At 28.5% G+C, this 24,955-nt stretch overlaps 1 protein-coding gene across 4 annotated transcripts in view; it reads left to right on the plus strand.

Annotated features, from left to right (window-relative positions):
• LOC135925649 (E3 ubiquitin-protein ligase UBR3-like) overlaps window positions 1-24,520 on the plus strand; it is a 66,872-nt gene extending 42,352 nt beyond the window's left edge. For 3 of the 4 annotated variants that reach the window (XM_065461050.1, XM_065461049.1, XM_065461052.1), the window contains 9 exons: window positions 7,144-7,336; window positions 8,344-8,459; window positions 14,487-14,632; window positions 14,899-15,168; window positions 15,331-15,457; window positions 18,563-18,591; window positions 23,502-23,762; window positions 23,989-24,128; window positions 24,231-24,520. In XM_065461050.1, the coding sequence (XP_065317122.1) occupies window positions 7,144-7,336; window positions 8,344-8,459; window positions 14,487-14,632; window positions 14,899-15,168; window positions 15,331-15,457; window positions 18,563-18,591; window positions 23,502-23,762; window positions 23,989-24,128; window positions 24,231-24,348 (1,400 nt within the window). In that variant the 3' untranslated portion in view covers window positions 24,349-24,520. Of the gene's footprint in view, window positions 1-7,143; window positions 7,337-8,343; window positions 8,460-8,981; window positions 9,126-14,486; window positions 14,633-14,898; window positions 15,169-15,330; window positions 15,458-18,562; window positions 18,592-23,501; window positions 23,763-23,988; window positions 24,129-24,230 lie in introns of those variants that run through there. The other variant, XM_065461051.1, reaches the window with a different exon arrangement.
• Window positions 24,521-24,955: the final 435 nt, after the last annotated feature.

The following is a 24,955-nucleotide window of genomic DNA, read 5'->3' on the forward strand; positions in this document are numbered from 1 at the left end:
CGTGGAAGTCCAACAAAGTCGTGGACGAAAGTGATAACGGGTGGCATAAAAAATTTACAGATAACGAAGCCAGAACCGAAATTAGCTTACCCGGGTAAACTGGGAAAACCGCTAATAAACGATAAAGAAGAAGAAATCATTTGTATTTAAAACAAACTGGATACAACTTTGAAATTATGATTATTTTCATACTCAAAACCAATTTAATTCTAGGCTAAAATATTTTAAATTACGCTATATGCTCTTTACAATCCCCTTGACCTTTATGCAAATGTTGAAATAATTTCTTTGCTAAGATTATCTTTGTCTGATTCGATTGCGATGGATACTTAACAAGCATAATGAAGCTAATCTATCACCACATTTTGTTATGAAATTTTTTTTTCATAATAGGTGGTGATAAGGTAATTAATAATGCCCATTTTATTGATTTTAAATATGTATAATCGTCTAGTAACTTGGAAATATTTATTTCATTTAAATCAGAAGATTGATGATATTTATTCTCTCTCTTCTTCCACATTTCAATTGTAGATATTATAAAAATCAGATAATTTTGCTACCATTTTATAAAACTCATGCCAGTGTTCATTATATTTTCGCAGAATCATAATTTGAAATGATGCAATTACTTTCAAATAAAATCTTAAAAATAATATGAAAAAATAAATTACATAACAAATTTAATTTTCCAGATAGGGGAAAATTTTGAAATTACATATTTTGTTAAAATCATTTTATAGATAATTCAGGCGTGATTATAAAGCACTTTAGAAATTATTTTTTAAATTAATTCAAAATTTTATGGTAAACTGTCTAAAATTTATTTTAAGTAGCCATTTGTTGTTTAAAACCTGGCTTGAAGTAATTATTTTTAAAATGATTATTTTTAAACCGCAGTAACATTTAGCACTATTAGGCTAATACTCAGCAATTGGTCAAATCACAATACTTAAAAATATTTTTAACAGCAAATGAATACCTTACACTTTTGTGGTTATTTTTCAATTCTAAACTAACTCAGGTTAAATGTCAAAGAAACATATTCTCTTTTAAGTTTCCCACTTATTACTACACCTAAATATTTAAAAAGTGCTAATCAATAATCATTAATTAAGATTTCCTAATATATTTTAATATTTATACTTTTAACGCCCTATTATGGATATATTTTTGAAGTTGAAATTTCTAATTAACTTTTGAGACATAATAAGCTAGTAAATATTGAGGTTTTCCTCTATTCTATTTTCGTGTTATGTACAATTTGTCTACCTTTGTTAGTGATAACTTAAATAAATAGTCAAGCACGGTGTTATAATTTCCAGCTTTGTGTATATTTCATTTCTGCAGTCTCATTGAAATAGACGTGTCCTCTCGCAAGTGAGTAATTAGGTTTTGTGATCTGTTATGATCGTGAATTTTTTGCCAATGGGGTACTCTAATCTTTATCGATAAAATAATAGCAAGAGCTTCACTCTCTATATTTGTATAATTTATCTGATTTCAATAACGTTCTAGAGGCTGCTACTGGCTTTTCCTTGCCTTCTCCTTCTTACATTTCCAATCCTCTTAATGTTTTTAACTCGTCTAAACCATGTCCATTTTTCATTGTTCACTATTCTGTATTGTGGATCTGCGAAGTCCGCAAAATTATTTATTCCTTTGATTTAGGTTCGGGAATATTTATTATCGCTTATAATTTTATCACCATTTGGATGTATTCCATCACCGTCTATATCATGCCCCAAAAAACGAATTTTGTCTTTCATGAATACTCTTGGTAAAGATGCGTGTCAAACCATAATTATTCTCTCAAAAGCCTTTTTTTTATGTTGGTTGTCAAGATTCAATCTTTGTCCTCTGTAATCAATAAAATCATCTATATAAAATATGACTTCTTTCAAATCACCGAATATTTGTTCCATTATTTGTTAAATCTGATTGAGGCTGTTTTTAGAGGAAAGAGTAATCTTTTGAACCAAAAAAACCTTTGTGCGTCGATATATTACTATTTTATATGTTAAATTTACTAAATTTTTTATATTTAATATGTGAATTTTCACATAGTATAACTGAAATATGATGTGTTTGGTGAATAAAAATTTTATATTATATAATAGTAAGACCACTTTTAGCTGATTAGCTGAGATTGATGATTTATTTAATATACTTAATAACTTATAATAAAAAGAGATAAAATATTAAAAACTTTAAATAAATACTGGACAATTTTGGTTTACATTTTAGCTTTATTTAATTTTTTTTCTTACGGCCCAATTTTATAAATACTGTCATTTTGATTAATTTACTGCCCAAAAAATAATGGTTAGATTTCAAAAAAATTTCCATTGTTCCATCGATGTTGGTGGCATTATTTTTTCCAAAAAAAAATCGTTTTTTATTTTTTTTTCATGTTTTTTTTTTATTTTTATTTCCATCCCTAGCTTCTATACGAAAAAATCTTATGTATCTTTACACCAAATTGTTCCAGAATATTCTTTTAATTTATTCAGGAGTGTTCCCTTTTTGTATTCTGTCATGGTTGAAAGAAGCACCGCCAAAAATATAAAAATTTTAAATTGTTAGAAATTTAACTCTTAATCGCACAGGTGGGATTAAATATCATATAATATATAATTTTATTTTGAGTTAATATTATTATAAAAAAAATATTTTCATAGCTTATTAAAACATAAATAAATTTTTTTCAATTTTAAAAATTAACAAATATATATCCGTAAGTGGGCGTTATATGCGTAAATATGTAAGTATCATTTTAGGAAACCGGAATGATGATTGGATAGCGCTTTTTTTATATTTGGGTATATATACATATGAAAAACCTAAAAATTAAAAAAAAAATTTAGGTTTCTTTGATGTTTAATCTATGAGTAGGTTTAGAATAGTAAAATAATGGAAATTTTCTAAGGTAAATATTGCTGGCGTTATTTATCAAAATCTCTTAATTTTTGTTTTATATGTGTATATTTACGTGCTAAGCATTATCCTAAAAAATTTTTTGAAAATAATTTGATTTGACCGATTGCCGAGCTTAAAACCGACCATTTGCTAAATATTCGATTGACCAAATTTACTAGTAATACAATTTGAAAAATGGCTATGCAAAATCTAGTTATTTTAAAAACGTTATTAATCAAAATTCTTTCGATATTTTTGCCTGAATCTATTAGCAGCTTAACATTTTTAGATAAAGTATTTATGTGCAAAATTAATTTTGATTTTTTCAGTAGTTCAAGAGTTATAAGTGTTTTTTGGAGCTTGGGGTCACATAGACCTCACCTGGTCATCCTTGTAACTTTTTTTTCATCTATTTTGGCATTGATACATTAAGCATAAGTAAACCATTTTTTATACATAATTTAAAAGTTATATTATATTAATATTTGCAGTGATTAAATCAATATTTCAATTTTTGATATCATTTTATGGTATTTAATAACTTATGTCAGTTTTAAGAATATTATTACTATAAAATAATTAAAATCATTAACTTATAGTTTATTTAAAAATTTTTTAAAATATGAAAGCTACAAATTGATTTAAATATATAGTGCTTTTAAATTGGGGTCCGAGGGTATCCCAACTAGTGTTTCGCGTGATTTTTTTCACATGTGCAATGAAGGGTTTAAAAACCTGGTATAAAAAATAACCCTCTAAGTCAGGATTATGACAACAAAGATGAGAGAGGTTGTTTGCAGTGCCGGTCTCATCTGACTATTGGGTCCGATGGGACGGTCTGACCTATGATCGATTAAAAAAGATAAAGTTTACTATGAATTACTTTTATTTACATGAACACGTAAAACATGATTACTTAATGCTTGACACTTTATAATATTTCATTCATTGTTTGCTTTTCTTCCGTTTCATTATAGTCAAGTAATTTAATTTAGGTGATTTTATTTATTAGGTATTATATATTTATTTTTAGAAATTGAAATCATAGATGATGATAATATTATTGAATCTCCTCTCCCTCTTCTGAAGGTGAAAAAATAACAATAGATTTAGAAGATAGTAGTAGTAAAAATGAAAGAAATTAATCAAATTCAAATTTGAAAGATGTTAGAGAATTATATAAATTTTTTAGAAAGAATAATTCTGGAATATTTTTCAAGCACAAGTAAATTATCTGAATATATCAAATTGAGAGTTCAAAATTTCAAATATATGAATTAAAACTGCATCAAAAAAACAATTTATACTTAATAGACCCTTCTCTCTTCATATTATTTGTTGATATTTGATTAAATGATATGAATATGATTTTATATTACATATTCGCATATGTAATAAATATTTTAATCTTACTCTAGGAGACGACTTATGATTTATATAAATGTTTCACAGGAAAAAATATTAGTTCAGAAAGAAATAATTTTTTCTTTAGATTATATTTGTATTAATAAAATTACAACTACGCTAAACACTAAAATTAATAAATATATTGCTGAATTTAATCCCCACATTAGGCTACATCAGTAGCATGTTAATAGATCTTTTCTGAAGTTGGTGATAAAATATCAACGGAATAGAATGAATCCAAAGATGGTTCAACCTCTAATGAAATTTGAATTATGGAATTAATTTGATTTTTTATAAGATTATTAGTATATTTATATATAAATCAATTTTGCAAATATCTATCCCATATTATATATATCAAAAACTCATTAAATATGCAAATTGATTTTTATAATATTCAATAAATTTGGTATTATAAATATTTGATGATGTAATTAAAATATTGGTAATTTAACATATTTCATTTTTAATAAATTTAATGCAGAATAAAACTTTTATAGCATAATAAAAAAGCATATTTTAAATGTAACCGGACCGACTCTCATCCGACCTAACTGTCCAGCGGTCCAGTCCCATTTTAAATAAAGACGGGACTGGACCGCTGTAAAAACTAAAAGAAGTAAAATAAAAATAGACCACAAAAATTGATTTTCAATATGAACGGAGTTTTTTGCATTCATGGCTGTAACCATTACTCAAAATTTGATTCATAACAATTCTGCAAATTATTTTTCCTATTATTAAAAATAAAAAATAAGCGCATTCTTATATTTATTTTTTTAATTTCAAAGATGGGTGCATTGATTTTAAATGTTTAAACTCAGTATTTTTTCATTTCGAATTATCTTATATTTCAATATATTGTTCGACGGCTCGATTATAAAAGACCGCCAACACAATATTTTAGCTAAAAAAATATTACGCAAGCCTAGAGATTTTTCACATAGATGGTAGAAAGGTTGGGGCATCTACTAACGAAAATCGGGGCATGACTAATATTATTTCCGTTAAAATCCTATTTTAAATTGGCTAAATCGAGCCGTTCACTAATTTAAATCAAACCAACTCTCAGTTTTCTAAATTTGTATTTATATTAAATTAAAAAATTTAAAGTTACTCAATTAACGTTATAAATTTCAATTAAAAATGTTTTTTTTTAAATGAGTGAGAAGAACCCTTTTCTCAAAAAAGTCACTAAACTGATAAACTTTTTTGACTAAAATTTTCCCGTAAAAGCATCACCGTGAATGCATCGCTGCAAAAGTCGTTCCGAAAGATATTTTCGTGAATGCAATAACGTAAAAAACCCAGCAACATTTTTACCCGGGTTTGGTTCGGTTTAAGGTTAAAAAAATAGATGGGTTTGGTTCGGGCTCGGTTCAGGGAAATATTTTTGAACCGAGTTTGGTTCTGGGTTTAGCTCGGGTTTATGAATTTTTGAATTGATAAAAAAAAATATTTTATATTTAAATCATAATTAAAAAACTAGACATAAATTTGGTATAAAAAATAAATTTTTTATTTTATTTATAGGCAAAATATAGTTAAAAATAAAAAATATAGTCATGTATAGATTTTTAAAAAATTTTTATAGGCAAAATATAGTTAAAAATAAAAAGTATAGTCATGTATAGATTTAAAAAATTTTATTTAGACGTATTTCTTTAAATTAACAATATCCAATATAATAATTTTTACTTTGACTTGTTCACTTTCATTTTCCTCTAATTAATAATCTTTGAGAATTGAAAATAAATGGTGTAAATGAATATAATTGTATAAAATTTATTAACAATCCAATAGTAATCTTTGAGAATAAATTTAAAAATGGAGTAAATGAATTAAGTTGTTTAAAATTTATTAACACTTCACTTAATTGGAAATTTGAAAATCAAGTAAATTATTAATATTTGTATTTACAATTATACAAATATCTTATATTAATTTAAACAATATACTGAACCCGGGTTCAAATAAAATTGCCGGGTTCGGTTTGGAGTTTTGGAAATTTTATAAACGGGGTTCGGTTATTTTTCTATAAACCCAGGTTTTCTTCTCCGAGTTCGGGTTCGGTTCGAACCCCTGGGAAAAACATTCAAACATAATTTTGCCCCTAGACTAGTCGATGTGGGGTTAGTAGTCCTATTTTTGTGATGAGATAGCTAGGGTTAGATAAATAATTATTAATATTATTTTTGCTGAATTTAATCTATATCCGTGCAAATTTATACCAAACAAGATAGCAAGGCCATAACTGGATCCTGGTGTTTTAGGGGTCTGGGAAAATTTTTTTACCATCAATATATAAGTAAAGAGGAGGGGATTCTTTAATCATACTTAGATTTATCTGATAAATGATTTTTTCACTGTAATGTATTCGTGAAAATATCTTTTCATGGTAATCGACATTCGCGGGAATTTGTAAACTGTAGGGCCCTTCACACCAAAAGTTTCACAGTCATATAGCTGTTGTTGAACCATAAGAGTACGTATTATCTCCTCTTCTTTCTAGAATTCTATAGATATTTTAATAGAATATGATTTTTAGACAAGAAAAAATGTGAATAAGTGCACCTAAGCGTATATTATTGTATCTTCACCTTATGTTTGAATCTATTTTTTTTAAATAGACAAAAATAAAAAGTTCTAGCTACTTTTCAGAATTAACAACAAAAATTACTCAAAGGTTTAAAGAATAAACTTTTAACTCCCCTATTTTAATCATTACTGAATTAAGAAAGATGAAATGAGTTATTTATTATCAAAGTTTATATATATAGTTCACAAATTATTTGAAAACCTTTTTTTAAAAAAAAGTATCGTTGATTCACAGACTACGGTGTAAATTAGAAAATTTAAGACCTTTAAAAAAAGTACTTGATTTTCGATCCAATGGAGAAGACCGTCTCGAAAGCGATTTTGTTGAGTCCACCCTGAGCGAAAATATTAAATATACTAGTCAAATGCTGGTCGATTTATGGTCTTACTTGAATTTCCTTGATTTCGACGGGTAAAAAAAATAATATTGAATAATTGAAAATATTTTGTATGTTTTCTTTCCTTATTACTATTGAGTCATAGTTTCAGCAAAGAATAAATAGAATAGTAATCGGGTTTTGAAGGCAATAAAGAGGAAAATAAAGGAAATGTGTGATCAATTTTATCAAATTATTTTGCCATTTCTATACCTTTGTTAAGTAAATTTACCTAGAAAGCTATGTGTGAAAATTTAGAGGAAGGAAGGTAAATTGTGCCCTAAATTTGCCAAAAAACAAGAGAAATTTAAATCAAAATTAACAAAAAGAAGGAAATCAAAATAAATATTTTCCTCCAATTTTATATAAATGACAATAACGTCTGCATAACTCCTTAAACCGTTTTAAATTTCAAAGACGATCTTGCTTCATACCCCTTCCTTCTTTAATGATAGAATTCCCTGGATTAAGCATGAATGTAATTTATATAGATTGAGTCCTGCATCCTACCTTTAATTTCGTGTTCGTCCCGCAAGAAAATTTTAAATGTTCCACCTATCCGATATTTTATAAAGATCCTAGTCCTTACCGAAGTCATATTTTAAGAATAAGTTATAATCGATCCCGATTTTTTTATATTATTCTACTAAGGAAAAGATACGAATTTTCAAAGGAAGAAAATTGTAAGCGCTACTGAAAAATAAAAAAAATTATTGGGTTTTTTTTCAAAAGAATAGTTGTAAAAGCATTAGGAACGTAATAAATCAATAAAATTTGCCAACATCCGTTTCCGGTCTTTTCCGAATAAAAAATTTGAATAAAAGTTCTATGTGAATCGAGAAAATATCTGACTGACCGGAGTTTGATCGGACTGAAACAAGTCCATGCAGGGCTTTTATATGAAACATGTAATTGTGAATCGAAAAAAAAGAAGAAGAAAAAATTAATAGATTTAAACGAAAGGACAAACAAAAAAAAATAGAAAGATTATTTTTATTAATATAAAAAACCTTTCTTCATAATTTAATTTCTTCCTTATAAGTCATTCAGATTCCACCAAATTAAATCTATTAAAACGCGTCTTATGCTTCTGTGATCCTTGTGCTCTATTAGTCACTTACTTTCTAGCCTTGAAAGATCTGGTATTCCTAAATCAAGGTAAGTTCTTTTTTGAGTCTTTAATAACAATTTTATCAAATTCCTTCTTATAAAAAAACCTTAATAGTTACCACTAATATTTAGTTTTATCATAGGACAAAAACTTTGAATTTTATTTTTCGAAAATTTGATCGAATTGAACAGTACCGATAAACCCGATCGTTTTGATTTCATGAGCCTTAACCGAACCTTTATGTCAAATTCTTTTAAAAAAGCGATATAATTTTGCCTGAACGGTTTAAACTTGTTTGAGATAAATATTTTGATTGTAATTTTAAGACATTTTTTTTGAAAATTACGATAGCTTAGATTTCTCTGGGGAGTTACAGTTATATTATTTCCTTCTTTTTTAAACCAGTTAATTCTCTTATATACATATTTATTAAAATTATAACGCTATAATTTTTTTTTAAATTTTGTGAATAATTTTAAAGCTCTAAATAACATTGGTAATAAAATCGGCTTGGGTCCCTTTTTTTTAACTATTTTTTTAATAAACTTTTGGAAATTTGGATCCCTCAGGAAAAAGATTTAAACAAGACCGTGCCACCCGATATTTGGACAGAAGCCAAGCTTACAAAAACAGGTCTGATCCAGGATTGCTAGATGTCACGATTTAGCCGTGATTCTCACGATTTCTTACCAAATTTTTTACTCAATCACGGCACTTCACGTTTTTTGAGCAAATTGAAATAATCACACCTTTTCTCGCTTTTTTCAAAATATTTTTAAAAACAAATATAAAATTTTATTTTCAAATATTTAAAAAAATTGTAGTATTTGTTAATAGTCCAACCAACCAATTATATTCATTGATCATTATTATCTTTAAGAGGCATATTTAGGCATTATCCTTAACTTTAGCACTTTATTAAATAACATAAATTTACAACTACAATCTGAAGATGTCAGCTCAGCTGTATATACACGCTTATCAAAAAACATAAGAATCCTTTAAATTTAAAAATTCAACAAAATTTTTACAGAGCATTTCCAAAAACATTTTACAATGTAATAATTACGTAGAAAAGGCTTTGAATCAAAGATGTTTGTGAAAAATATTATAGAATATATAGAAATACGCTATGATATTATAGATAATATAGGAAAATGTCTTAGCTATGACATTAAAAAATGCCAGCATTTGATCAATTTCAAAAAATACTATTAATTATAAAATATCAAATATAGATTCAGATATTCTCTTTGAGAAATATTCACATTTTTATTCCGATTACGAAGACAAATTATCCACAATCACGCAGGAAGATTTCCTTTCAAATAATAACTCCTTTAATAGAGAAAAATGCAATTTTATATTTACCATTCCATATTCAAATGCATCATCAGCGAGATAATTCAGCCTAATGACTACTGCTTGACGAAAAAAAGTAACAGATTACATTTATCTTGATTGAAGGTTGAAATTATGATTAAACAAAATTATAATTATTCATACAAAGAGTTTTCAGCCTCTCTTCATTGCTCCGATGCCAAATCTTTATTGCCTCTTTTAAAATCATCCATGAAACCTATATTTCTTATCTTATCTAGCAAGTTAGTCTAGGACCTTCCCAAATTAAACGCACGTGAATTATACAGAGACCGGTCCTCTGCATAATTACGGGTTTTTTTTCAAGGTACCAACAAACCTTGTTTCACAGGTATATTAAACAAAAGATGGAACTTGAACATGGCCATTTTTTTTTTAATTTTAATAGAGGAAAATGTAACTACAAGAAGGAAGAAGAGGAATAGGTCCAATCAATTACTTCCTACTATATAGGATGTTATGCTTGATTATTATTTATTAATATATGTCAAAATTAATCAAAAAATTAAGTGAATATTAAGGTAAAGGGTAGTATACAATTTACTCTAACTATATCAGTTAATCTAAATTAAAGTTTGATGTAAGAACTAGATAATTCCTCCAAAAATATACCCTAAAAATAATATTAGTAACCAAAGTGAATTTATACCCGAACTTTTTAGTTTAAAATTTGAAAGGGATCCAAAAGTATATAAATATATATTTAACGTTCCTTATTAGTGATAATACGTTACCCTGGTTTTAAGAGATCCTGATAAAGTAGTATAAAAGAGAGTTTAGATTACCATTTTACAATCCAGCCTTGAGATTACTCGCCCAAGTTAGTTTTCTGTTAACAATTGTTGATAAACTGATTATATATTGCCGCTAGCATCTTTTTAAATCACTCCTGTCTGCAGCATTTTTATAAAAGATATATCAAGTAAAACCCAATTTATCTAAAGATTTAGTGATCAATCTAAACCAGCTGCTTTTGTATAAAAGGAAGGGCTTAAGGGAAGATTCGACCGAAAGTATCTGTCAAGAGCTTGATATGCCTTAGTACGTGACTGATTAGCTCAATTTTCCTAAATTTTACCGTAAGGTGTATAGGGATATTGTTACATCTCTTCACAAGAATAAGTTAGAAGTATTGTTTGAATAGAAGGATTCAGTAATATAACAAAAGCACTTGTTTATAACTGATTGTGCCTTTTATTATGGTTGCCGGGTTCCAAGTCGAAATTCCATAATAAAGCGAAGAGAGTACTAAGGTCTTGAAAAATTTTGTCTTCAATGGGATAGAAAGTTGGCTTGAGGACGAAATTTTCATAAATAAGTGATACTTAAATCAGGCCGTGGCCAGTCTTAATATCTTCATCCGCCCTTCCTCTCGTATCAAGAGTGATCTTTAGATATTTTGGATTATAACTTCCTTAATTTCTACGTTATCAATTATTAGGTTATCATGTGGTAAATTATAATAGGCACTCATCACATCTGTATTGGGTATCAGACGAAATTTCTTCGCCTCAGTGATAACTATGTCCACTATATATTGTAGGTTGTGCATAGACGTAGCCGTTATACCTAGATCATATTATAAACCACCATAAGATCTGAAATAGGCTGTGCCGATATTAAAAGACCTGTTTATGAATGTGTATATCTTAGAATTGGCACTAGATTGACAGCTAATTTTTTACGCATTAACATCTTGAATATCTATATAACGTTAAAACTTGTTATAAAACAAAATAAATTATTATAAGGAGGCGTCAGAATTGACTGATCAAGATTTGTTCTGGATCAGATCGGCAAAAAATTGTTAAAACTCGATCCACAACATAGGCTCATTTTATTTGCCGATACTTATTTTTCTTTAAAATATTTTTGTTTAATAAATTATTTTGAAGCTTTTTTTAAGATGGTTATGCATTAAAAATTGGCTGCTTATCATGTGGCGATTCCGAGATTTGCACATTTATAACCATATCATTTTAATATCGGGGCAGCCTTAATCTAAACAAACCTTTTTCTAATATAATATAATGAAGTTGAATAACAGAGGGGATAGAATGTAACCTTGTTCAGTTCTATCTTTACAGGGTTGTTAGTGGATTTTACTCCCTCATATATAATTTAAATTGAGTAGTTCTGGTAACTATTTATAAGAAGGTGCAGCAATTTCTCATGAACCCCTGTCTCTTTTAAAGCTTGTCATAGAGTGATTTGTATAACTGAATTAAATGCCATTTTGAAGTCTAAAGCTGCAATAAGAAATTGACTCTTCCATACTTTGAACCGTTCCAATTATATTTTTAGAGCAAAGATTGCTTCCAAGGCATTATGTCCTCGCAAAAAGGGGACAATAGAATCCTCAAAGAATGGTTCAATAAAAGGTTTAAGTCTGTTATAAACAATGTACGTATATATTCTATATGAATTTAGAGAAATTCTCCTTCAGTCCTTAACTCTTCTTGTTTTTGATAAATTTATCATTATATAGATAAGCCATTCACCCGGGCATATTCTTTCATACCATAATTTGGTCACAATAGGAAGAATAATGTCCGCACTCAAGGAGAGATCCGTCTTTAGAAACTCTGCATAAATACCGTCCTGACCGCAGGCTTTATGATTATTTAATTTCTTTATAAAATTAATTAGTTTACCTTTAATTGGCTTCAATATTGTCCTGTTATCGTCATTAGAATTTAATAAGTGAGGATAATAAGAAGTAAAAAGTAGCGATCTTTTAAGAATGCTCTTTTCTCTCTTCTCAATTTATGATGATATCAAACAAGGTATACTTAGCCCTGTTTCTTCTTGGCCAGCTCCTACCAGGCTAGAAATAAGTTATCTGGAGTTAGATGAGATCTAGTCTGTGTATCTTTCGTTGACAGATAGTTTAAAGCAGAGATAGTATAAATAAATATAAATAATACTCCTGCGGGCCCAGATGTTGTATACATTTCGATCCTCATTAAGTTCCTCCGCTATTGGCAATCTTTTATTTTCCTTGAGAATTTCTCTTCGATGGCCGGGTCATTTAGTTCATCTACATTCAGTTTTAATCTCTTTGGTCTATTGCTGCCAACTTACCCTTTTCCTCTTAGGCTTTAGGATTAATACTCAGGTAACACCCATAGATCCTAGTCAAAACCAACTTTTATAATATTTATATCCATCCCATAGTATTTTTCGAGCAGATAAAATAATCGATTTGCGACAAAGTCTCGTATGAGGCACTAAAATGAGTGAAAATTTCCCTGGGATCAGAATGTTCAAGAAATATTTTCCCTATATGTAAGTTTAGGTTGCGTGCGACATATATTTAAAAGCACTCCCCCCCTCCATATCAGAATTTATGTCGATATTTGCCGTTCCTAGTGCACTATGACTCTTTCAAGCCACTTTGGCATTAAGGTCTCCCGCTATTATGAGGACTTCGTGTTTGCGAAATTTCTTTAAGTAAACAATGGGGCAAAAGACCGTCTTTTTCCACAATGTTCAAAGTTTTTCATTTAGAATTAAACCTGATAGCGCATATTCTACTATTTATAGCCTCAAAGTTATAGAACAATTGAGATAAATCGTTTTTAATAATCAGATTTACCATTTCATATTTTTGTTTCTTCCCTAAAATTATAAATCGTATAATTGTGGCAAATTTGCCTATAAAATTTCGTCCAGTGGGACTTTTCAATGTAAGCTAAGTCAAGGTCAAGGACCGAAAAAAGGGCTCTTAGTGCACTCTATTTGTTATCTTTGAAAGTTATCACCTATGGAAGGACATAGATTTAGGATCAACACTGGAGAATATGGTATGGATTAATTAATAATTTCAATGGCATAATTTAAAATTAAAGTTAAAAATTTGTTAACAACAAAATAATCAACACCTTAATCTCTTTATTACTTGATGAAAACTAATATGAGAAAATTGTAAAATAATAAAATAAATTTTAATTTCTTATTAATATTTCAATTTTATTTTGGACTCAAATATGTTTTTATTTTGGACTCAAATATGTTTTTATTTTGGACTCAATTCCTAGAACTAGAATATAAATGATAAAATAAATTTCTAGAGAAAAATAAATAAATAATCTTCACTATCTTATTAATTTTTATATATCCTATCCCTTCATAAGATTTGTATTGTCTTAAAAATCTTGTTGTATTAAATATAATATATTAAGCAGAGACCTGCAGAGGTACTCATTCACGGCCCTGACCGGATTTTTTTTCAAAACGGCCTTGCCCGGGCTTTATATTTTCAGGCCCGACCCAGTTTTTTTTTAATATTTTTAATTTTTTACTGGCGATTATTGATTTCATAATATACGGCCCGGATATTTTTAAAAAAAATTTACAAGCCCGGCCGAACCCGCGTATTTTTAAAAAAAAAATCAGGCCCTACCCTGGTATATTTAAAAAAATTAAAATAGGGCTCGACTTGGGCAGGGTCTGATATTAAGTATGATAAGTATGCTACGCCCCCCGTAAGAAAATCTCGCGTTTTCGAGTGAAAAATATCTGACCATCCTGGTCTGATTCGAGAACTTTTACGATAATATAACAATTTATTTCGAAAATTTTAAGTTTTTTCAAAAAATTACTAATAAAGTATCCTTATTTTTTAAAAAAAAAATAAATGCGTTAATATCTGAAAATAATATATTATTATTTTTTACTAAAATATTATATAGACGTAATACTGAAGCTCGTGAGAGTTTTCTTCTTCATACAATTGGTTCAAATTGTGAAATCCGTATATCCATCTCTCCCAACCACATTTTTTGAAGATTTAGCAAATACTCCTGATCCCTATACAAAATTAAATCTGGACTCATCAGTTTTCTTTTTTTGCAAATCATATTCATTTTTCTTTCTTTCTTAAAGAAAAGATTTTAAATATTTCCTTTAGACTTTTCATTTATTGATACTCATCATTTAATTTATTTAATTTATGAAATATTTTGGTAACATGGAATTATACCAAATCACATGTAATTCATGAAATAAATTTTTATTTTTATTAGTAACTTGAGATTATATTCTCGTCGATCTTATATTAGTAAGTTTTATATAATTTTTTTAATTATTTTAACCTTATTTTAGGAAATCGGCCTTTTTACCGGATTAATTCGCCGTTTATTAATTACGCTCCATCTGAATCCCACCAAGTCAAATGCTGATTTTAATCAGGATTTTCCATCGAATGAAGACAATTTGCCTTCGACATCCAAAAATTTAGAAATTATCCGAAATAATGAAACGTTTATAGGGGAATTCAAGGACATTTGTTATTTGATAATGGAAGAATTGTCCCATTACTTATCGTTCTCTTATCTCCTTCACCAATCTATCCATATCATGCACGATGAAGATGTTTGTATATTTTTTTAGTAAATTATGGGATATCCAAAAAAAATAGTTATAAATTACATAAATATATTATTTTTTTTTAAATATTTGGTATATATTATTTTTAGAGTAAAATATTAGCATGCAAAATTATTATTTTCAAAAATATTTAAATTTATTTCACAGGGATTCGTTCTAACTCCTGAAGATGAAGAAGATGCTCTTCTGACGACCCGGATCTCTCTTTTAATAAAAAAACTTGCGATCTTCAAAGAAAATGATTTTGCCGACGATATAACATTGCATTTGATAGGTAATAGTTATTTATATTTTTTTCAAATTATTTGTCTAAATGGGCATTTTTCTCCCCTAACTTATTAATTAAAACTTATAAGCAATAAATTCTTACTTCAAATTCAAATATAATTATGACTCCTACTTGGAACCCAACTAAAAAATAGTGGATCTTGATATTTTTATACATTTATAATCAGAATTTTATAAAGTTTGAAAAAAAATTTTGAGCGAAAATCTTTGAAGAATAGAGGTTTTTAATCATATTTGACCTAAAAATGCCAAAATCTTTTTAAAAAATTGCCTAACTTTTTTAATATCCTTTTTACATATTTTTTTATATATAATTATTATACTAACATTTATATTGTTTTTATATTTTTATATAGTAAATTTTTTGTAATTTTCATGCATAAAAATTTTTTTAAAAAAAATTTGGCAGATTTTTTTCAAATCTGAATTTTTATCAATATATATATTGTATGTTTATATAAAGTTATTTTATTAATTGTATACATGTTTTATAGATATGTGTATGTAATTATTTTTCAATAAAATAAATTTAAAAAATAAAAATTTGTTATATATTATACCTTTTAATATTATATATCAAAATTCAATTTAGCAAATTCGTGAAAAAAAGTTCTAAAAATCCAAATACAGAAAACTACAATTTTTATGGAACAAATGTCTATAAATGTCAATTTTAAACTGACAATTACAATAATTTCACCAAAAATATAACTACCATTCCTAGCCCCTCATTAGCAGCAAACACTAAAAAAAATTGAATCAATATACCAAATCTAACATTTAACTCCTCATTACATCATGCAACGACTTAAGCCCAAAACGTACTATTTATTACCCTTTATATGACCCAAAAATTTATGCTAAATATTCTTATGCAAATGAATAAGCGTGGATGGAACACCTTTGAATTTCAAATCACCATTGTTGAAAATTTAAAAACTTTCAAATAATCTTAAATTTATAATAAAATTATATGTGCAAGACAATCAATAAACTCCTATCTATAACATATAGCAAACTCATATCGAACTATTTATTTACTCACCAAAAAAATTTTTAGTCCTATATAATTCCCTTCAAAATTCCTTTGAATTTAATAAACATTTCATCGAATCTCTTTTAGTCCCAAAATTTTTTGATTAAGATTTTTACTTCGCCTCTTTGCCTGTTTACCAAGGATATCTGACCTCCCTTCCCCATTTAATGGCAATTACTTGTTTTCTTTTATCTCTGACTTAATTATTCTATTTCCTTGTTTATCAAGTTAAATCTACGTCTCGATTCGTCTAATGAATTTTGGCTCTTTTAATTTTCTAAGGTTCCGAGCACCCCGCCAGCCATTTAAAGAGCCTCCTAGTACCCATGTTTCAATATGATTTTAACTCTATATATCCTAATCTATCTAATTTTCAACTAATTAGAAACATATTAATGGCCAAAATAACTAGACGCTATTCTTGAAGCTAGGGTCTTATTTCTTCTGTTGACACTTGTGATGCCTGTGCAATCAGATAACCACATTTCGTATGCTGTTTCTTTTACCTTAAAAATGGTGGCCGCTTTCTGTGTCACGACTATCTTAATAGGTTGATCGGCATATGTTTGATTTCCGCCGGCTTCCCCAGTAGTTCGGAACCCTTTTTTAATTAATGATGCCAAGCATCCTGATGACATCTTTGCATCACGGCAATCTTAATAGATTGATCGGCATATGTTTGATTTCCGCCGACTTCCCCAGTAATTCGGAACCCTTAAGCCTTTTAAATAATGATGCCAAGCGTCTTGATGACATCTTTGCACTATGGTAAAAAGCTTGTCTGGGATGTGTCATGCGTTACCTGATAACCTTCTAATGGAAATTCTAGCCTCTTATAGACCTCCAAGAAATCGAAAAGTCTGATAAATGTAGATTCCTGTTAAATTCTAATTTTTTGTGATTTGAGGAATCCAGCTCCTTAATTCCTAATTTTAATCTGTTACGTAAAAATGTTAATAATGACTGGAAGGATTCCCTTTTTCTAGAACAAAAAACTTAAATCGAAATTCTAATAGGGAAATTAAAGGTTTTCTCTAAAAGATATCTATATCTTTCTTAGCTTCCTTTTTAATAATTACGTATTGCCAAAATATTTTTCCCTAAAAAAAGTATACAATATCTATTTTTATGGCTAAAATTTCTGCATTTATTTTTTAAAAAATTATCTACGTAATTTTTGGTTTTTTTCCCACAAATATGTGATATTATATATTAGTATAGCCCCATTTATATTTTTTTTTATTAAAAATGTTCTATGGGTTTCTAAATCGAATCTTATAGTGTAAAATGATATATTTTTGTATTTAATATATAAGTCTGTGTCCTAAATATATTTAAAATAACCTCTCTAAAATCTTCCATTTAAAGTTTTTTAGAATATTCAAAACACTTGATATGAATGAAAGTTATTTATTATATAATATTTGAAGATAGCGAATGAACGTAGATATTACCTACTGACAGCTAAATTTAAAAATATAAAATATTGATCACTTTTTTAATAAGATTTCTCAAGTTTATAAATTTTAAGCTAACTTTTATTTATTTCTATTATTTTAAAAAAATAACAAATTTTTGTAAATTAGCCACTATTTTATTTTTACAAGTAATAATACTATATTTTTTTCATTAAAATTAATAAATTTGTTTATTTATACTTTTGATATTTAGGACACAGTCTAGTAAAAAAAAACAATACGACATAGGTTTCTTTTTTTTTATTTATTATAACTTTTGGCTGATGTATATTTTGTTGCTCATTTTTATTAAAAATAGTTTGTTTTTTAAATATTAAATTCCTCACTGTAACTTATTATTTAAAAAATCAAAGAACCGACCCAAAACCAAGCTTTAAAACATTTTATTTTTTAAATGGGGTGAGGCCGAAAAATAAATTTAAAAAAATACAAAATCGGGCCTAGTCTGTAAATAGGTGCCTCCGCTTGATTCCCGATTTTAGCGTCTCGAATTTATGATCCCTTGAGGATTATAATGATTAGGCAATTGTTTGGCTGATAAAAATTCATTATTTTAAATATTTTTTATTATCTGTAGATGATTCCGTTCTTAGTGATCGTTACAAGGTGAATTTAATTATCTATATATAATATATATATATATATATAATTTTGTTGTTAAATTGAAATCTTCATTGTTTATATTTATAGGGTGGTGGTCTATATAGATTATGTGGCTTTGTTATTTATAGAATTATATATCAATTTTTCATAGCTTATAAAAGATAAAATGCAAGTGACCACCAACTAATACTGATTACATTTAGGAATTTTTAATTCGTTAATTTTAAATCAATTAATTGGCCTAAGTATCTTAAAAGGACACTGACACTATTTGTTGCAGTTATTATTTGGATTGTGAATTAATAAAAATTTTTGTTTTGTTTTTAATTTATTGCTTCTTATAAAGAAATGGAATATTCTTACTAATGACTGAGATACCATATATTCCCATTCATAGGGAAGATATTTTCTTTCAAATTATACACAATATTTATTATTAGCTATCATGATTATATTTTTCTCGTTTTCTCCAAAGCTTTATGTTATGTAAACTCTTATTTTCATTCCCTTTAAAATTAAAATTATCAAGTATGGATATCGTTATAATACATCATGATATGCATGTACGGGACATTAGTTCTGGCATCCATTCATGACGGTATCCGTTTTTAGTCCGGTGGGTTAATGTGAATGAAAAACTGACATGATATTCCTATTTATTTATGATTAAATGAGGGAATATGTATGACAATAAAGGGCCAACTAGCTTAATAATATCATTATGTGTGTTTAAGAGCTGTGGGGAGACATAAGATTGTGGGAGGGGGGGGGGGGGGGGGTGAAGAGTTAGAACTCTGGGTGGGAGGGGGGCTACTGAAAGTTTTGTCCACCATGAACATATTGTCGAATACCTAAGGAGTTTCTTGAACGGGTCTTTTAGTGGAGGCTCTAAGCCCATCTATTTTTCCAGGGGTATAAGGTTTGACCTCCTGATTGACCACTCAAGTCCTGTTGGCGTGGCCTGACATATTGTCCTCTTACGTTACCCGTGATAGGTTTCTAGCCAACTGTGCGAGGTCCCAGAGTCAGCATAATTAGCTCGAGGAGAAACTAGCATCCAGGGAATCTGGATCCTCCCATGTAAGCCACTTTACTATCGGTGACGAAGGATGGGATTTTCCCATATTATTCGAAGCGTCTGCGTATATGACTTCGTTGATTGGGAAGGAAAAGGGGAATGGTTTCATTAAGACCCCCTGCGACTACCGCCTTCGTTATGTTTGCTATAGTCAATCGAGGGTGTCTCAAAAGGGTGCATCATCGTACGGTAATATGGCGTGCCGCCGCCAGCTCCCTCCATCCAGAATGTGTTCAGTGTGTGGCACATCGCCTTAGTTGTGTTATGGTACTTCAATCTTTTCATATACTCGATAACAGCGTTGTTCATGCCATATTACAGCACGATGATGCACACTTTGAGATGCCCTCGATTGGCTACCTGCAAATATACCCCAAGGTGGAAGCCGCCTTGCCAACCTTAATGACATTCCCCTTTTCCTTTCCGATCAACGAAGTCATTATGCACGTAGACTCTTCGAATAACTACATCGGTATGCCGACAGACCGTCTTCAGAGTTCTCGCTCATTTACGACTAAGTCAAACAAATTTTCAATATCCAATACGCTGCCACATTCTATATCAATCAGAAGGAGATTTAGGCTTTAGAGGTAATATGGAAGGAACCGATATGGGGAAATTCCATTCCTTGTCACCTATAATCAAGTAACTTACACAATCGCTAAAAAAGGCCCCAAGATGCGAGTTCCTATTCGCGCAAATTATGCTGGCAATCGTATTCCTGGACTAAGTTGGCTAGTCACCTATCAGAGATAGCATAAGAGGACAATATGGCAAATCACGTCAACAGGACTTGGGTTGTCAATCAGGAGACCAACGCCTATATTCATAACATCAATTACTCGGACTTCTCATCTACATCTGGCGAAATAGATTAGCTTAGAGCCTCCACCCCGATAAGACCCGTCGAAGACACATTTGCAGCATGATGGTAGATTTCGATCCTACGGTATTCAACAATACACTCAACCCACGGTGAACAAAATCTTCAGTACCCCGTCCACCCCCCCCCCAACATTCATATACCATCTCATAGAACAAACACATTCACTTTGTTAAGCCAGTTGGCTCTTTATTGTTATATATTCTCACATTTAATCACGAATAAATAGTAGTATCATTGCCAGTTGGCTTTCTTTATTTATACCTTTCTTTCACATTATCCCACCGGACCGGAAACTTTAGGGGTACCGTTAAGAATGGATGCCAGAACTAATGTCCGGTACATGTATATATATATGATGTAATATAACGGGCTACATAATGCCGCGAAAATTTTAGCATGAATTGTATTATGACGAATGTCGATTACCGTTAAATAATATTATAGCGAATACATTATAACGAATGAATTACCGCGAATGCATCATCGCGAAAATATTAAAGCGAATTTATTATAACGAATGCTTTAGTGCGAATGTAGTAGCGTTAATGCATTATCACAAATGTATTATCTTAAATGAATTACATCAGTTGCAATATCGGAAATGGAGTTTGATGAAAATTACAATTTTATATTTATCGGCCTTTATACAAATTTAGTTGAACCTGTAATTTAAGGTAAAGTCGTGTTTGGGCCTAAAAACATTTTTTTTTTGAAAATAGGGCTAAGGCTTTTGATTATTTGACTCAAAATATATAAAAACGATTCAAATCAATAAAACAGATTTCTCTAAGATTCGGGTAAAGGAATTAAACATTTATATTAATTGATTGTTTTAATATGTGTTTAGTTATATTTTTCAATTAAATTTGGGACAGGACAGGCTCAGGCCTAAAATTTAAAATAATGGGTAGGCTCGGGCCTAAAAATAAATAAAGATTTTGGATGGAGCTTTGGCTGAAATAAATTAAATTTGAAAGGCGCTAAGAAAAGTATTATTTGAAACATTGAGCCAAACAGATAATTAGTCCTCGGAAATCTTTATAATGTTCTTTGACAAAACATGCTTTAATTAGTGAGAAATTTAGCATTGACTTGATAAGCATATTTTGATAATAAATTAAATTTGTATAAAGTTCTCTTATTGCTTAATCAGAAAGACAAGACCAAAGCTTATCACAACAAGACATGAAACAATATTCAGCATCATAGGTAGATTGTCGAATTGAATGGCTACACATCTCTGAACTTAATTCATGTAATCTCTGATGATGAAAGGCTACTATTGTGACTATACCTAAAACGAATTATTTGTTATTCTATTTGATTCGATTCGTATTTTACTAATACGAATAACACAATTATTCGAATCGAATTCGAATAAGGAAAATATATTATTCGTCGAATAATTTTTTATCTATTATTCGATTAAAATAATTTATATTAATAAATATCGAAAAATAATCATATATTATTAGTAGGAATTATTTGCAATTATTCCTATTTAATAAAATTTCCTAGTGGAATAATGAAGAAACATTTTATATTTCTAAATGTTGTTAACGGCTATTTTTATTCGAATAATTCATAATACAAAATTAACTTCCGATATGATGGACGAAGAAAGTATTTATTCTTATATGTAATTTATAACACATATACAATTATAAATAACTAGTAGCTATCCCGTCAAGGATGACGGGCGAATCAGATATTTCTCCTTTATTTGATGATGGAGATATCATAAATTTGACTTTTTGCAAAAACTTTGTGTTTAAAAAATTTGTTGTTGGTATTGTCTTCTACATGTTATGAATATTATATTGATTTTTCTACATATATAAATATACTATATATGTATGCTTCTATATTATCTTACTAATAAAATTTGTTTGTCTTTTATCCATAGTTAAATTTTACAAAATAAATTTAATATGCTATCTTTTTTAATTTACGGTTAAATAAAATTTTCGAATTGAATCGAATATTCGACGAATCGAATAATCATTTTATTATTCGTACGAATACGAATACTGAATTATTCGATTTATCGAATCGAATATGAATAATGCAATTATTTGATTCGATTCGTATTTTTGTAGGTATAATCGTGACTCAGGAATTGGGAAAAACAATATAATAATGATTTCCCTAACTGATTCTTGTTAGACGAGTCTTTTTCCTAGTAATGTGATTACAGACAAAATTGTATAATGGATATAGAAACATATTAAATATAAGTAGTTAAAATTGAATGAATTGAACATGCCTCATATATTATTAAAAATAACTTAGCAAATTATAGTATATTTCAGTTCAGTTGCTATATTTTATTAATCTGGCGAATATCATAAATTTTATTAGAGTGGCGATAATAGTGATTGTGCATTACTATCATCGTTTTGTTCTGAAGATGAATGGAATAAAATATTTACTTTATGAGTGCAATCTTTGTTCTCGCAAAACAATGTTGTCTACTTCAAGGAGTAGATGTACAACCCTAAAATATCGAAGGCAGTATATTAATTATATCAACCATTTGTCAAATTTAAATCACTATTTCATGATTGATAATGCATTCTTGGTAATGTCTTCGCTATGATGCATTTGCTGTAATGCATGTGCGATAATGCTTTAACTAAATTATAAATTATCACCTTATATATAAACGCTAAATTTTTATTTAGTATTTAGCTAGGTATATATAGCTTTTTTAGCTATATATTTTCTTATTTCAAAGACATTTACTTTTTTAAAGCATGTTAGAATTAGAGTATTGGATAAAAATTAAAAGTGATAATGGAAAGAAGTGTAATAAAATTATCTTTATGATTGCTTCTTTTTTTCAATTTAATATAAAAAATTCATTATCATAAATTAAATAAATCGGTGATAGTTATTATAATTTTGTATTCTTTCTTAGTTTTATCATCATAATTTAATAATTTTTAGCCCTCGATGCTTATTTTAGCTACTCTTTCCCCTTTCTCGCAACACCGAAATTTCTCATGGAATATTGATCAAATTGGATCTAACTCCATCCTCCACTCTTTACCAGCTAATTATGAAACCCTATTCTCACGTTATTACGGAGCCCGATGCTTCGAATGCATGAATGTTCCTTCCGACCCCGGGATTTGCCTAGCATGCGGAACCTTAGTATGTGTTAAAGATGCTTGTTGCGCCAAAAATACCATTTTCGAGGCCGTTTCAGTGAGTTTTATTAAAAGATTAATCAAAAAAAAGGAAGGGAATTGGGAAAATATAAATTTAAATGAAAAGAGGAATTAATTTTTTTTAATACTTATTTTGTCTAAAGTAGTTCAATGTTATTAATGTTCAATCTCCACAACGAATTTTTTTATTATATCAATTATTATATATAAATTTTGAGGTTTTTATTCTCACGATAAATAATTATATACCTTCCGGTTATAAGCATTCAACTCAATGTGGTTCCGGCACTTCGATTTACCAGATAGTCAATTCTGGTTCTATCCTTATCATTTGCGAACACAGAGCTTGTGTGTGGGCTTCGCTTTATCTTGATTGCCATGGGGAAGAAGATAAGAACCTCAAGTTTACACTTTTTTGTTATGTTCTTCCTCTTTATATTTATAGATAGTATAATTTTTAATGTTTTCAATCACATCAAATCATTTACACAATTATACTATAAAGGAGAGGCAAGCCGCTCTATTTGTGTAATGACAGACTCAGGTATTTGCAAAATATGTACCTGACAGATAGCTTCTTAACTATGGTCAAAAGATGGACATGGCATTTAAACATACTCTGAGTGAAAACAAATGTTTTATAAAAATTGGAAATTTGTTGGATTAAAAAAATATCTATATAATTATTTAATTATTAAACACAAGATTATGATGTTTTTTTAATAAATAATATATTGTGAATAATAGATGCTCGCAGAAAAATTAATAATTATGTTATTGTTTAATTTATTTTGAAAAGGGGGAAATATTCGTTGTAGTATTTTTAAAAAGATTATATAATTGTAAATAAATTTATATCATACAATAGTAATATAAAAGAATTTGAGTATAAATTATTAATTTTATAGTGCATTTATATTTATCATGTAGATAAAAGAAAGAAATCATTTATCATTAATGATGGATATTCGTTACGTTTTTAGTCTGGAAAAAAAAATTCAGCATGCGGCATAGATTAGTAAAAGTTAACAATGCGTTTTTAACTGTCGCCGATAGACGGATCGGTTATTTTTCTACGGTCTTTAGTTCTGACTAATCTTTTTATAAATATTCTAATTATCTTATGCCTAAATATTGACCATAACTGCGTTTAGCGCATACAAATTATTTATATTCATTTCCCCCTTATATAAAACTTATAAGCTTTGCAGGAAAACATTATATTTAGTC

This window comes from Gordionus sp. m RMFG-2023, chromosome 3 (assembly GCF_954871325.1).
Source record: "Gordionus sp. m RMFG-2023 chromosome 3, tfGorSpeb1-WG-v2, whole genome shotgun sequence".
Lineage (NCBI taxonomy): Eukaryota > Metazoa > Nematomorpha > Gordioida > Chordodea > Parachordodidae > Gordionus > Gordionus sp. m RMFG-2023.